Here is a 15,848-nt window from a genome sequence, read left to right on the forward strand (position 1 = left end):
TTTACTTCTCCTTCACATCTCCTATTCATGATTTAAGGACTTTCTTCTCCCCTTAGAGACAAGAATTATGCAATTTGGGAGTCTTTTAGATAGACCCACTAAAGGGGTACTCCAATTGCCTCACCCTGTATCCCTCCCTATTCAGCATGGAAGAAGCCAGAGCAGTCTGTGTCTATTGCCTATTCACAATTTGGGTAACCCCTTCAGAGGATGGTGTGATAAGAATAGGAGGTAGGAATTGGCTAGGCAGTTATGGTAAAAAGACCCCAAAGAAAAGAAGTCAGTTTCTGGGCTAAAAGTAAAAATGTCCTTGGGCCTGTTAGCATACTCTGTTCTAAAGGTCAAAAATGTCAAAAGTATTTGGGAGCTTGTATTTAATCCTTAAAAGATTTTAGGGTTACTTCTTCAGAGGGGGGAATGTTGGAGGGGAGGGAATGGGCATGGATTTGATCAAAGCACCTTATATACATGTATGAAATTCTCAATAAAGTTTTTAAAAAGCTCGGTGTGGTGACATGTACTTGTACTTTCAGAGTTAAGGAGGTGAGGACAGATAGATCCATGGAGCTTTCTGGTCAGCCAGCCTAGCCTACTTGGAGAGTTCTATGCCAGTGAGAGGCCCTATCTCATTAAAAAAAGGAGGACTGTGTTCCTTTTAATTGCATACACACTCACATACACGGGCATGTACATAGGCACACATGTACCCATACATACATGAGCATAAACACACACTAAATGACATTCAAAACTATGCCTCAGGACCCTTTGCAGGCAAAGGCAGACACACACTGTTTCTGTCTTCTTCCTTAGTTAAACTACCACTTTGTATTCTAATAGTTCTAATACAATTTCAGTCAGGGTAACTCACCTCAAGCCTCAGTCTTGAGATTAGACACAAGTAGTTACCAGCCCAGTTGTGACTGTTTGCCTCCTAGACATGCAGAGCCTTTCTATGGACACGTATGCAGACACTGGAAAAGTTGCCCAAATGGGAGGAGAGAAATAGATGGTGGGCCAGCACTAGACTGAGAACTGTTGGAGAATGATTGCTGCTGGATGAGGGAGAGTAGGAGAGTATGACTTGCACAGGACCACCAGATGGGCTGACTAGACTCCAATGGACAAATTTACACTGAAGGACATTTGGATACAAATGTCTGAATGGATAGGAATTAACATGTATGACGGAATACATGAGGTCCGGTGAGGGGATGGGGGAGGCATGAATGGGGGAGGGGGTCTAAATTTGATTAAGAATTGTATGAAATTACAAAAGCTCAATAAAAATTTAAAAAATAACATTATGAGCTGGGCATGGTGGTACACACCTTTAATCCCAGCACTTGGGAGGTGGATCTCTGAGTTCAAGGCCAGCCTGGTCATGTAGCAAGTTCCAGGTTAGCTGGGGCTACAGGGAGACCCTGTCTCGAAAAGACCAAAAAAAAAAAATAAAATATTAAAAAAATAAAATAACATTATGAGATAAACATGAGACTTTAGGAAAGCGGTGGTAAGTTATGGTTTAAAGTGGCATGTTTGTGTGCTCGGGATGGGGATGTGCTGGTTAAAACAGCTTTAACTGCTAACAACACAACCTAAAATCACCTGGGAAGAGTCTCCATGAGGGCTGTCAGTCAGGTTGGCCTGTGGGTGGGTCTGTCTGCAGAGGATTGTTTTGATTATATTGATGGGGGAAGACCCAGCCCACTACCCACTACTGGGCACCATGTTCTGGGTTTGGGTCCTGGATTGTGTGGTATAGAGAAGAGGTTGAATACAGGTAGGCATTTCTCTCCATTCTTGACTGTGAATGCCCTGTGGCTAGCTCCGTCAAGTCTCTACTTCCTTGGCTTCTCTGAAATGATGGACTGTAACCTGGAGTTGTGAGCGAGATACAGGCATTTTATCACAGCGGGAGAACTCAGACTAGGGCAGCCTCCTGCTCCTGCTGACTTGCCACTTCCCCTCACTTACTGACTATTGTAATTCCCTCTTACTTGCAATGTCATGTTCAAAATATATTAAATCAACAGACTATTTTCAGATTGTTTCCCATTTTCCAAGTTAAGTTTCTTTTCTATCTGTACAGATTACCAGTTTTTGATTCAAGGAACTGCTGTGGCAAAGTTACATAACTAATTTAAATATTTGCAATTTGATGTGGAAAAGACATTCATTTTGAGAAAATAGCTAAGCAAAGAATAGTATTAGTTCACTGAAAGATCTCTATATGATCAGGAAGTAAGAAGACAAGCTCACTATTGAGTTAATGTGTAGATTCAGATTGCTTTGTTCTTATAAATAAGCCTTGAAAAAGTGCTAGTAAAAATGTAAGAAAAAGAATATTCAGTCTTCCATTGTTTGCATATATTAAATAAATACAGTACTGCCTGTCTTGAGGTATATATACAGAGATGCTCTTCTAGCATTGTTTGGGGTATCAGAACCTTAGAGTGGATGTCCATCATTAAGAGAATAGTCTAATAATTTTGGTACAGTCATACTGTGGAAAAATACTCAGCCATTGAAAGAAAGACTTCAAATTACTGAGAGAAGCAAGATTCAGAAAAGCATATTCCATCTGAGTCTAAATTTGCAAAACCTAATTCCAGCACTCAGGAGGCAGAGGCAGGCAGGTCTCTGTGAGTTCCAGGCCTGCTGGGGCTATAAGAAGATCCTGTCTCAAAAAGACTGGAAAAAAAGAACAATAGATAAAGCCAGGCATGGTGGCATATGTCTTTAATAGCAGCACTCTGGATATGGAAGCAAGCAGTCAGATCCCTGTGAGTTCAGCCAGCCTGGCCCACATAGGGAGTTCCAGGCTAGCCCGTGCTACATAGTGAAATCCTGTCTCAAAAGAGCAAGAACAAAAACCAAGAGATACAGGTGAATATTTACATATACATGTTTGTATTCCATAAGAACTTAGAGTGAAAATACAGTTTCATTTTTTTTTTTGGTTGAGTAATAGAGTAAGAGGAAGGAGATGAGTGAAACAAAAAGAGGTGCACTATGTATACTTGTCAGAGGACCCCACACAGGCTAGCAATGGACATGGCCCAGGACAGCCCCCATTCTTCATTTTCCATGCCTAATTCTCTTCTGTTGGCAAGTGTTAGTGTTTTGAGGAAGTTGTATGCTGTCTTACTCCAGATGGCGAATGTATTTACACACCCTCTTATTGGAAGAAATATGTCAAATGGTTGTATCTAAAATTAATCTTTATATATGAAAACGTTGAAAAGTCATCAAAGTGCTTTTCCATCCCAAAATGTTCCTACATTTGTCTTTTTAGGAGTTAATGAAGACACTCCGAAAGGAAACAGATTTGAAACAAATACAGGCTCTAGTACAAGGAACTAGTACCCGACTCAAGTATTCCCAAAATGAACTAGAGATGATTAAAAAGAAGCACCTTGATGCTTTTTACTGGGTAATGTGTAAAATTTGACGAGAATTTGGACCAGAATATAGAATTTGAGGAATTACATTTATATGGTGTTGTATAATTTTTAGATTTTTTATTCCTTGATTAGTATTATATTACAGTCCTTGATTTTTTTTTTTTTTTGGTCTTTTTGAGACATGGTCTCTCTGTAGCCCCAGCTGTCCTGGAACTCACTATGTAGACCAGGCTGGCCTCGAACTCACAGAGATCCACCTGGCTCTGCCTCCTGAGTGCTGGGATTAAAGGCGTGTGCTACCACACCTGGCTAGTCCTTGATTATTTTTATGGTATTTAATCATATTATCTGGCTTTACCAGAGTCCATTGTAGTTAATGTATTCTTCATTTATTGCAAAAGAACCCTATCATGTTTTTAGCCTCACTGTATAAAAATAAAATAGCCATGTTAAAAAGAAATAAAACCTTCTTTTGTTATTAGGAACAGTCTCAGCTACAAAGTGAATTACTAAATATTGAGTCTCAGTGTACTATGCTGAGTGAAGGAATCAATGAGCAACAGCAAAGAATTGAAGCATTTCAAGAAAAGATAGATAAGGTAATAAAGACTACACTTACTACTAGATGATATATAGAATCTAGTTTGAGACCAGATTCCTGATTTAGGGCTTCTTGCTGTGTACTGGAGCAAAGACTGATGGGCACCCGTTTCTTATCAGATATCATTGTAGCCTGAGTTTTATTGGTTTGCCAAATTAATTCTTGCACCCTCTGAGACTCAAAATAAGGACCATTGTGTAGGCTGTCTGCTTGTGAGCCCCTCCCCCGCCTTGCCCACTGTCATGATTTTGGTTCTTTCTTTCTCCACTGTCATGTAACATCAGAAGGCAAAAAAATGTCATTTGTGTTATCCCTGAAGGTTGTTGGCTCAACAATTATTTCTAATAGCCATTATATTCCAAGTATGGTACTTGGCTCTTGGACACCAAGATATGCTCACCTAGCCTCTGCTCATAAAGTGACAGGAACACTCCTGACTTAATTCACTATACTGTTGGGTGTCATTAGCCCTTAGAAAGTTCTTTGTCCCACTGCCATTCTGTAGCTTTTACCTACTGCTTCAGTTTTACCTTTTTCACAGGATTTGAATCCTACTTAGGCTAAGTATCCCTAAGTTATTTAATCATGTCATATCACTATGGGTTTTTTTTTCAGTTTTTAAAATATTTATTTTTATTTTATGTGTATGTGTGTATGTGTGTACGTACATGCCTGCATGTATGTAAGTGCACCTGTGTCGTGCAGCGCCCACAAGGACAGAAGAGGCCGTGGGATTCCCTGGAACTGGAGTTACAGACAGTTGTTAGCTGCCATGTGGGTGCTGGGATTCAAACCCGGGTCTTCTGCAAGAACAACCAGTGTTCTTGCCCACTGAGCCATCTCTCTAGCCCCATTACTATGGATTTAAGCTCTAGAAACATTCTTTCGATGTTGTTATTTGTCCATGCCCAGAATAGACCATAATGTCAAAATATCTGACCAGCACAGAGTACATAGACTCTATGTACATAGCTTCCCATGATTTGGATTATTTGTTTACATTGATGTAGCTTACTGCTGTACAGTCTTACCGTATTAATATTTAATATATTCAAGTGACATCCAAAACTTTTTAATGTGACTTGCTAATCCTGTTCATATTTGAGGTTAGATCTTATTTTGGGTATTTAGGTTGGCTAGATTTCCAGGTTTCAGTGGCTATTGATCCATGCTCTGGCCTTCATGAGTCACTCGCACTGTCTGAGATGCTGTTGTCTCACTTATAGAAAGAGTATCCATGTATCGTGATCAAAGTAAATGGAATTCTCCCAGCTTTATCGCAAACTGTGTAGGCATAGTGCCACTTACTGAGGCCAGTTCATGAGCTTTTTCATTTAGTTTCTTGAATAAGAAATTTGAAAATAAATGAGCATGGTTTATGGAGGAAAAGGAAGAGAAAGCCCTGGCTGACTGCAGTAATGCTCTGATTAGCTTTTGGCCTAATTGGGAAAATGTTGGAGTGAAAAATTATATTTAAGCACTGTTTTTAAAAATTAGTTACTTAACCAGTTTTTTTAACATAATTTAAAAGGTAGAAGATGACATATTCCAACACTTCTGTGAAGAAATTGGTGTGGCAAATATACATGAATTTGAGAACAAACATGTTAAACTGCAGCAAGAAAATGATCAAAAAAGGTACTTTCATTTAAAACTTGGTAAGCGGTTTACATACATGTACACACATATTTACACACACACACATATATATATATATAAACTATTTCCTAATTTAAGGGAATGATACCTGAGGAGTCTTTATTTCAATTCAACAAAAAATAGTAGAGCAGCAGGCATTCACACTTGCCCTGCATGCACAAGGCCCTGCCTTGGTTTGATGCCCAGAACTACGGAGGGCAGAGAAGCTACTAACACTTCATTTCCTTACAAAGAAGTCCAACAGAAACTAGGACAAGAAGGACAGCCTTACTGGTTCTTTTTTTTTTTCTGACTTGAGACATTTTATTAAATAGTTTTAGATGTTGAATTCTACCTTTAAGAATAAAAATATACACTAAACTCATTTCCTTTGTGTGAAGAAATATGAATGAGACATGCATTATATTTAAAAGCAAAGTACTTCCCAGCCCAACTTGACATACCCCAAGAGCACAACAGATTCTAAACACACTCAAATCATGAGTGTTAACACCCTTGGGAATGGCCAGCTGTTTGCCATCTTCGGACCTGCTTCCATGATGGTTGTTTGAGCGTCTTCTGCCTCTGTCAGCTTTTCGTCATTTAAATGTTTGTTGAGCTCGTGGATGGTACTAAAAAGAGCATGAAATTGTTTCCTTCTCAATTCCAGCTTATCTTCAACACTTTCTTAATATGTGAAAGGTGCTTTTAATTCTTTTCCCAGAGCTTCTAGCTCCTTTAAAGTCTCATGCCTGTCTGGGTGATGCTAGATCACTTTTGCCAGAGCATCATATTCTTGGCGATTTTTCCATATTTGGTTTGCTTGAAGAACTTGCTTTTTGCACTGAGCAATTTTTTCATGTGCACTCAGCAATTTTTCATGTGCTCCTGCAGTGCTACATTCTATTTCTTTGTAAATTTTTTCATAATTTTCCATTTCTCTGAGATTCAAATCATATACTAGCAAAGTTTGCCCATTGAAAATTTACACTGAGACAGTGTGCTCTAGCACGCACTGGTACTGGCTGTATCATCAGTCATGGCTCCCATGGTGTGTGCGGCAGAGGTGCAAGCTGAGGTGGCAGTTGGCGGCAGTGGAGGTCAGACTCCTTACTAGTTCTTTTTTTTTTTTTTTTTTTTTTTTTTTTTTTTTTTTTTAGATCCCCAAGGAGCTTCCTGGAACTCACTATGTAGACCAGGCTGGCCATGAACTCACAGAGATCCGCCTGCCTCTGCCTCTGCCTCCCGAGTGCTGGGATAAAAGGAATGCATCACCACGCCTGGCTTAGTAGTTCTTTTATAAAGAGGTTGAGTCTCCCTAAATTAATCTACAGCTAACATATCACCTTTACGACATTATTGTTTTAAATAGATAAGCAGATTCTAGAATTCACATGTAGTAGATAAGAAAAATGTGAAGGGAAGCGGTGAAGTAGGACTAGAGCTCCTATGGCTATGTATATATGCATTTGTGTGGGTGCCCCCGGAGACCAGAAGAGGGCATCAGAACTCCTTGGAGCAAGAGTTACAGGTGTGTAAGTTACCCAACATGGGTTCTGGGAACTGAACTCCAGTCCTCAGAAAGAACAGTGAGGGCTCTTAACCACAGAGCCATCTCTCCAGCATAGTATAAGCCTTTCAGCACTTGCTCATAAATTGTTCCAGAAATGTACTCAAATCTATAAGGGAAAGTTTGATATTTAGTGTCAGTGTACAAAAATTAATGTATTTCAGGGGCTGGAGAGATGGCTCAGTGGTTAAGAGCACTGACTGCTCTTGCAGAGGACCTGGGTTTGATTCCTAGTACCTGTTAGATAAAAGCCAGGCAGGGAATAGCCACAAAAAACACAGGAGGCCTCCAACAAAACAAAGTTTATTTCTTAGGTTTGCTGGTAGCTGGCAGCTCAGCTGGGGAGAGAAAGCAACCAGCCGCCTGCTGACTGCTAGGGAAGTTCTTATAGGGGGTTGGGGAATGTGGAAGGTGGCAAAAATAATCTTTACAGTTTCAGGGGAAGTAGCTTCAACTGAGACAGCTCTTCTATCAGTTGGTCTGGGTGCAGGGGCCTGTTTATCTTCTAAAATTAGCTGAAGAACAGCTTTGTGCTGAGATAGCTGCAAATGCAGCTGCCTGGCCAGTTCATCTTTTGCAAGGGGGCCTTTCATGTCCTGTCTCATGAGACTTTTCTGCACAGGGAGAGAGTCATCTGCAGACCTGGACTCTAACAGCATCCACATGGCAGCTAAGAACCATCCTTAATTCCAGTTCCAGGGGAATCCAAAGCCCTCTCCTGCCCTCTGAGGCATTGTACGGCACAGGTACACCCACATACATGCAGACAATACACTCATACACAAAAAATAAAATAATAAAATATTTTTAAAAGTTATGTATTTCAATAAAGCATGTTGAGATACATATGATTTGAAAAATGCCTTAATCCCTTTTTCATCCCTTAGACTTACCTACATGCAGGCAATACACACATACACATAAAGTAAAATAACTAAAATAAAGTAACTAAAATAAAAATAGTGTCATAAGAGAATTTTTAAACAATTTCTTTATTACTTTTATTTCATGTGTATGTGTGTATTGCCTGCATGTAGGTCTGTGCACCCATGTTGTGCTGTGCAATGCCTGTGGAGGTCAGAAGAGGCTCTCAGATCCCCTGGGACTAGAGTTACAGTCATTAGCTGCCTTGTGGGTGCTGGGACTCGAACCTGGGTCTTCTGCAAGAACAACTAGTGTTCTTAACCTCTGAGCCATCTCTCCAGCCCCATAAGAGAATTTTTAAAAGAATCTCTGGAGGCTGGAGGGATGACTCAATGGTTAAGAGTGCTTGCTGTTCTTGGAGAGGATTGGGGTTCAGTTTCCATGTTGGACGGCTCACAACCACTTATAACCCCAGTTCCAGGGGATCCCTCACCCTCTTCTGGACTCTACAGGCACCCAAACTTTCAAGGCATACACACAGAGTCATACACATAAACAAATTTTTTAAAAATGCTATTTTTATTTTATGTGTATGTGTATATTGCCTATGTGTAGGTAAGTGCACCAGTGTCGTGCAGTGCCCGCAGAAGACAGAAGAGGCTCTTGGATCTCCTGGAACTGGAGTTACGGACAGGACAATTGCTGGCTGCCATTTTGGTGCTGGGATTCGAATCCCGGTCTTCTGCAGGAACAACCAATGTTCTTAACCGCTGAGCCAGCTCTCCAGTTCCAACAAATTTTTTTAAAGATCTTTAAAAATCAACCTTGAGCCAGGCATGGTGGCACATGCCTTTAGTCCCAGCACTGGGGAGGCAGAGGCAGGTGGATCTCTGAGTTTGAGGCCAGCCTGGTCTCCATAGCAAATCCAGGTCAACTGTGGCTACAGGGAGACTCAAAAAAAAAAAACAAAAAAATAAAGCAAAACAAATAAAAATCATCTCTGAGTATAAAAGAATTATCAGTATGGCATAAATCCAAGAAGCCATGAAAGAAAAGATTAACAATACAAATACATAGGAAAACTTAGATTATACAGTAAAAGCGTAACGAGAGTCAGAAGACAAGTGGCACTTGGAAAGATGTGCATCCATGTGTGTTAAAACATGGTCAGCAGCTGCCTCTGGGGAGACTGGAGGTGAGAAGACACTTCTTCCTTTTTGTCCACCTTCACCTTTTGTGCCCCATATATATGGTATATATGCAATATAGGATAGATCATGTATTCAAATATAGTGCTGAAATACAGTAGTAATATATGCACCTGGGAGAAACATCAAGAAAACATCTTTGTCCTGAATAAAAATTATCACTATTGTGGCTCATGCCCTTTCTGTTTATTCTCTATAATTCTTTCATATTCCTTCATATTCCATTCAACATGTATTTACTCTGTGCCTCCCATGTGCCACCTTCCCTTCCTAAGAACTTAAGAATACTCTGCATTTCCCTGTAGACTGTAGGATCCGTTTTTCAATTTGAGGAGGGGTGAGACCGGATCTCCATGTAGCCCCAACCGACTTGGAGCTTGACCAAACTGTTCACGATCTCACAGAAATCCTGAATCTGTCTCCCAAGTGCTGATATTAAAGGCATGTGCCACCACACCTGGCTTCAATTGTTTGCTTTTTTTTAATTTGGACTAAATTTAATCTAGGAAAGATCAATTTAGGAGGAATTGATGTCTTAATACTGATCCATAACAGGGTATCTACCTATTTAGGTCATCATTAATTTCTCTTATTAATGGTCTTTAGCTTTTAGTGTATAAAATTTCATGATAGGTGTTCCTGAGCACTTCATATCTTTGTGTATTGTAACTGTATTGTTTTACATTTTCAGTTTAAATTGTGTATTGGTAATATATTGAAATAAAACTAGGGCCAGTGAGATGTCTCCATGGATCATGAAACCTCAAGACCTGACTTAAATCCCCAGAAGCCATGTAAATGTGCAAAGGAAAAATAGACTCCAAGAACTCGTCTTGTAACTTCCACATTTGCACCATGGCTTGTATTACTACACCCCTCCCCCGCACACACACAGAAAAAAACTTAATATTTTTATGTGATACAAGTGTATTGCCTACATGTAGGTACATGTATGTAATGACTGTGGAAGCCAGAGAAGGGTGCCGATGGGGCTGGAGAGATGGCTCAGCAGTTAAGAACACTGATTGTTCTTTCAGAAGACCCAGGTTCAAATCTCAGCACCCACATGGCACCTAATAACTGTCCGTAACTCCAGTTCCAGGGGATCCAACACCCTCTTCTGACCTCAGTGGGCATTGCACAACATGGGTGCACTTGCACACTTGCAGGCATAACACTCATACACATAAAATGAAAATAAAATAAATAAATAAATAATAAACAGATGGGTGTCAGATCCCCTGGAACTGGAGTTCTAGATGGTTGTTAGCTGCCATGTGGGTACTGGGAACCAAATTCAGGTCCTCTTCAGGAGCAGCTAGTGCTCTTAACAGGCAAGCCATCACTCCAGCCCCAAATTAAGGAAATTTTTAATGAAATTTTGGCGGGTTTTGGTTGTTTTGTTTGTTTGTTTTGAAACAGGGTCACTCTGTAGCCCAGGTGACCTATAACTTGCTCTTTAGACCATGCTGGCCTCCGTCTCACAGAGATCTGCCTGTCTCTTCCTCCCAAGTGTTGAGATTAAAGGCATGCACTCCCACACCTAGTTTAAAATAGGTTTTTTTTTAAATTAATGTCCTAAAACTTTACTGAACTCTGAACTCATTAGTTCTGTTATCTCTTTCATTGATTACTTAAGATACTTTTCATCAAACTAAGGCGGTCTCCTTCACAGAAATTTTTACCATATGAATGTTGAATTTTGATAAACTTTTCTGGGAACTATTGAGATCTTTGTGTTGATAGATTTTACAAGTACCAATATTCTAAATATCAGTGATAATTTATATTGATTTTTTAATGTCCAGCAACCTTGATGCCTAAAGTGAACCCAATTTAGTCGTCATGTGCTGCCCTTTTCATATATTTTTTTGACTTGATAAAATTCTATTAGGAATCTTGCATCTACTTTGAGTATAATGAGCTGTAGTTGTTGCTGTGATATCATTGTCATGTTTTGGCATTAGGGTAATGTTAAAAACAAGCTCTGTTAGTCTCTTACCTTCCTTGTGGAGGAGATTGTGTGGAACTGATACCATTCCTTCCCACCTGGGCTACCCAACCCCTTTGGGGGAAGGCTTTTACTGCCAGTGCCTTAAATACAGGATTGTTCATTATGAAGTCCAGAGTATCTCTTTCCTTTTTCTTTTTTTCTTTCTTTTTTTTTTGGGGGGGGTGTCTCCCTGTAACCCTCACTGACCTGAACTCACTGTGTAGACCAGACTGGCCTCTGCTTCCGAGTGTTGGGATTAAAGGCAGGCACCACCACGCCCAGCAAGTTGGTAGTTTGTGTTTTTGAGTATTTCATCAGAGTTACTAACATAAAGTTACTCACAATACACTTTTTTAAGGTGTGTCATCTTTACTGACACTTTCATTTGTGATATTGGTGATTTGTCGTCTCTTCCTCTTCGGGTCTTGCTAGAGGTCTGTCAGTACTCCAGATCCTTTGAGACTGCCTCTTGGTTTTGCTCATGGTTTGTTTGTTTCTGTGTTTCTGAACTGTCATTGTCTCTTCCCTTATACTTGTTTTGATTTACTTTTCTCTTTGTAGCTTTTAAAGATGGAAGCTTACATTATGTGTCATAGCCCCTTCATAGCAAATACTGGGTTATTCAGGGCTAGAGAGCTGGCTCAGTAGTTAAGAGTACTGTCTGATGTTGCAGAAGACCTGGGTTCGATTCCTAGCATCCACATGGAAACTAACAACTGCCTGTAACTCCAGTTCCAAGGGATCTGGTGCCCTCTTCTGACCTCCATGGCCATTGCACGGCACGGGTACACTTGTATACATGCACACAATACACACACATAAAATAAAAATAAAGCAAAAATAACTGGATTATTCAAATGTAACCCAAACTTGCCTCAAACTCATGATCCTCCTGCCTACATCCCCAAGGTGCTGGGGTTGCAAACATAGACCAACATACTCAGTTGATAGTAGAATTCGCTGTTAGGAGTTTATGGAGCTAGCAAAATAAGAAAGTGTGTCAAGAAGGAACTTGTTAATTTCCCAAGTTTGAAGTTTATATAGGAATAGCTATTCACAAAGACTAAAAATGGATGTATAGGTTGTAACTTAAAGAAAAAGTAGATAGATAGCCTATAGCTTATAAAAGACTTGAGAAACATTCATATGAGCCGGGCATGGTAGCACATGCGTTTAATCCCAGCACTTGGGAGGCACAGGCAGACAGATCTCAGCTGGGGCTATAGGGAGACCCTGTTTCAAAAAGACCAATATTCACAAAGACTAAAAATGGATGTATAGGTTGTAACTTAAAGAAAAAGTAGATAGATAGCCTATAGCTTATAAAAGACTTGAGAAACATTCATATGAGCCGGGCATGGTAGCACATGCGTTTAATCCCAGCACTTGGGAGGCACAGGCAGACAGATCTCAGCTGGGGCTATAGGGAGACCCTGTTTCAAAAAGACCAAATATATATAATAATTTTATGTTAAAGATATTTTATATTTTTAAGGTATAACAGTTTATACTTATGAATTAATAGTCACTGTCATTAGTGGACATAAAATACTGAAAACTACTGATAAATTACCTGATGTCTAGCATTTGAATCAGATAATCCAGTAGCTATGAGTGGTGTTATAGCTGAGACAAGGTTAACCATGAACAGAGAATTGTTAAATGCATGTAAGCTACCTGTAGTTCACTGCATTTGTGTTTTAAATTTCCTATAAGAATCAAAGCACTCTTAACCCTTGTAATGAGTGGTTTCATTATATTAGATTAGAATTTGAAAAACAAAAAACTCGGCTTAATATTCAGCTTGAATATAGTCGGAATCAGCTGAAGAAAAAACTGAGTAAGATCGTCACATTGAATGAAACTATCCAGAAAGGCAAAGATGACATCGATAACCTAAAGAAGGAAATTAATAATGGGGGCTGAAGTGCTTCTTTGTTGAAATGATGACTTCTTCACGAGTAGCCATTTTTTGAGCACCTAAAGGTGCATCATGGGATTAGGGGCAATAGATTGGAGAAATACCTAAAGTAAAGGTGTCAGAACTTGACGAGTTACTGGATGTCAAGTGGGAAGGACAGGTGAGGAGCGCCAGAGATAATTCCAGAACGTAGGCAACAGCAGAACTGGCTGGCACTGCAGATTTCACAGTTACTGACCGGGTTTTTGTTTTGCTTTGTTTTGGGAGGCAGGATTTCACTGTGTATCCAGGCTGACCTCAAACTCACAATCCTCCTGCCTCAGCCTTCTGAGAGCTAGATTACAGACGTGTGTGCCATACCTGGCCAGAGTTGCTGATATGTGTAAATTGAAACCATATAACAAAGACTGAGTCTCAGGCAGGTGGAGAGCACTGAAGAATGGAAAAACAGTTTGGATTCTGGAAAGGTCAGAAAGGTTAGGCAGAAAGCCAGAAGAGGAGGCAGCACAGAGGCCAGCACTGTAGGAAGGAGGAAGTGATGAAACCTGCTCAAAAATAAAAGGCAGCCAGGCCCAGTGGTGCACACCTTTAATCCCAGCACCTGCAAGGCAGAGATCTCTGAGTTTGAGGCCAGCCTGGTCTATATACAAATTCCTGGCCAGCTGGGGCTACAGGGAGATCCTGTCTCAAAAAGACCAAAATAAATAGAAGACAGTCTATAATGTCTGTTTAATTGACAATTAGAGGGCATAGTGTCAAGAACATCTCCACTGCACAAAGGGAATGGCAGTCAGGGGGTAGCAAGTGGAAGAGTGGATACAAAACAAGACGAAGGCCAAGAATGAGTTTCAGTTTCCAAAGAGCATAGAGTGAGAAGGGGTCCAGTCTATGGCAGGTTAAGCAGCACACAGGATACGAGCGTCACCTTAGGAGGACTAGTTGGTCTTAGGGATAAGAACAGAACCTGTTGACTCCATTAACATAAAATACGATAAATCTATAATGCAACTTCTCTTGTGTTCAGACTGAAGAAAGCTGTCTGCAAATTGTGGATGAACTCCTGGGGAAGCAGGAACAACTTAAGGAAGCTCTTGCCACTCAGAATTCCAACATTGAGAAAATTCACACTCAAATTGAAGAGGAACGGAAGAAGTTTCTGGCTGTTGATAGGTAATTAATAATTCATCAGTTTGAAAAACCTAGTTAGTATTTTAATCTTGTACTTTCAGTTTGATATTTATTATCAACTTGTGTGAATTGTTTTTTTTTTTGTTGTTGTTGTTGTTGTTGCTCTGGTCCCACACACCACCTTCTGAATAGTTAATGTGGGGGAGACTAGAAGAGGTGGTATTAGAGTGATGTTCTTTTTGGTGACTGAAAATGTGAACCTGTGCATAGTCCTTTACCCTAAATCCCTTTTGACACTGGTTGACGTCTTCGGTCATCCAGAGATTTCCTTTCTGTCTGTGTGAAATAGCAGAAAATGAGGCAATAGAATGGAGCCAGCTGCCTGGGGGCCATCCCAGCACCTCTCCTTATCCCGGGACCGTCATTTCTGAATCTGCAAAATCAGGATAATAAAATGTCTGACCCCCAAAATATTTGTAAGGATTGAATGAATTAATACCTGACAGCATTTAAGATGGTGTCTGGCACCTGACAAGCCTTGGAGTTGCCATCACAACAACGAAGCCCTCAGTCAGCTGATTTTTATCAAAATGATATCTGCTTGCTTGTGAGTGACGTGACCATGACCTCCTTTCTTTGATGAATGTCTTGGCATGGTCACAGTTCTCCTTACTATCCAGAGACCTTTAGTGCTTCAGATATAGCCAGAAAGTTGTCTGTTACTCTTAGTAGGATTGAAATGTTCTATTTCTGACTTTGTAACTTAACATTTAGTATAAATTCCCTTCATGATTGTCTGTTTATGTTCTTGAGACAGGTTCTCGTGTAGCCCTGCTGGCCTGGAACTCTGCATAGAACAGGCTGGCGTCAAACTTACCAAGATCCACCTGCCTCTGCCCCTGGAGTTCTGGGATTAAAGGTGTGTGCCACCATGCCTGGCTTTTCTTCATATTCTTGAAAACCTCGGTCTCTCCCTTCCTTGCTCCCTTCTGTATCCTCTCATTTTTCTTTTTCTCTTTTTGTCCTTCTGGGTCCTATTGAAAGTCCACAATTATCTCAGTGGTAAGCCTCAAACCCTCATTTTCAGATAGGGCATTACTTTAGTAATAGAAACCAGATTGCTAGGAATGCAGTGATTGCCTGATACTTGTCTTTTTAATGTCTTTCTCCTAGTTTTAGGCTAAAAGATACAGCTTACGTGAAAGAGAAATGCAGGTTCTCTTTAAATTGTAGGTTTTAAAATAAGGGCCAAAGGTGTCCATCAACTGATGAATGAAGAATGTGCTAGACAGACGCAAAGCATTGTCTTGTTATTCAGCCCTGAAATTGAAATCATGTCATATGGCAGAAAAGTGGATGGAATTGGAGAGCATTGTGTTAAGAAAAATAAACTAGACTTAGAGATAGAGAGATAGAGATAGGTAGATAAAATATAGAAGGAAGATGATAAATAGATAGATAGATAGATAGATAGATAGATAGATAGATAGATAGATGATAGATAGATAGATAGATAGA

The 15,848-nt window shown here is 40.1% G+C and overlaps 1 protein-coding gene and 1 pseudogene across 1 annotated transcript in view; one reads left to right on the forward strand and one right to left on the reverse strand.

Annotated features, from left to right (window-relative positions):
• The window catches only part of Smc1b (structural maintenance of chromosomes 1B), an 82,634-nt gene that overhangs the window by 35,982 nt on the left and 30,804 nt on the right, over positions 1 to 15,848 (forward strand). The window contains 5 exon segments of the mRNA XM_017801026.2: positions 3,299 to 3,436; positions 3,890 to 4,006; positions 5,540 to 5,646; positions 13,045 to 13,184; positions 14,225 to 14,372. Of these exon segments, the coding sequence (XP_017656515.1) occupies positions 3,299 to 3,436; positions 3,890 to 4,006; positions 5,540 to 5,646; positions 13,045 to 13,184; positions 14,225 to 14,372 (650 nt within the window).
• Positions 6,140 to 11,403, reverse strand: LOC103743494 (annotated as a pseudogene).

The sequence above is a fragment of the Nannospalax galili genome, unplaced genomic scaffold (genome assembly GCF_000622305.1).
Source record: "Nannospalax galili isolate Female #2095 unplaced genomic scaffold, S.galili_v1.0 scaffold180, whole genome shotgun sequence".
NCBI classification, from domain to species: domain Eukaryota; kingdom Metazoa; phylum Chordata; class Mammalia; order Rodentia; family Spalacidae; genus Nannospalax; species Nannospalax galili.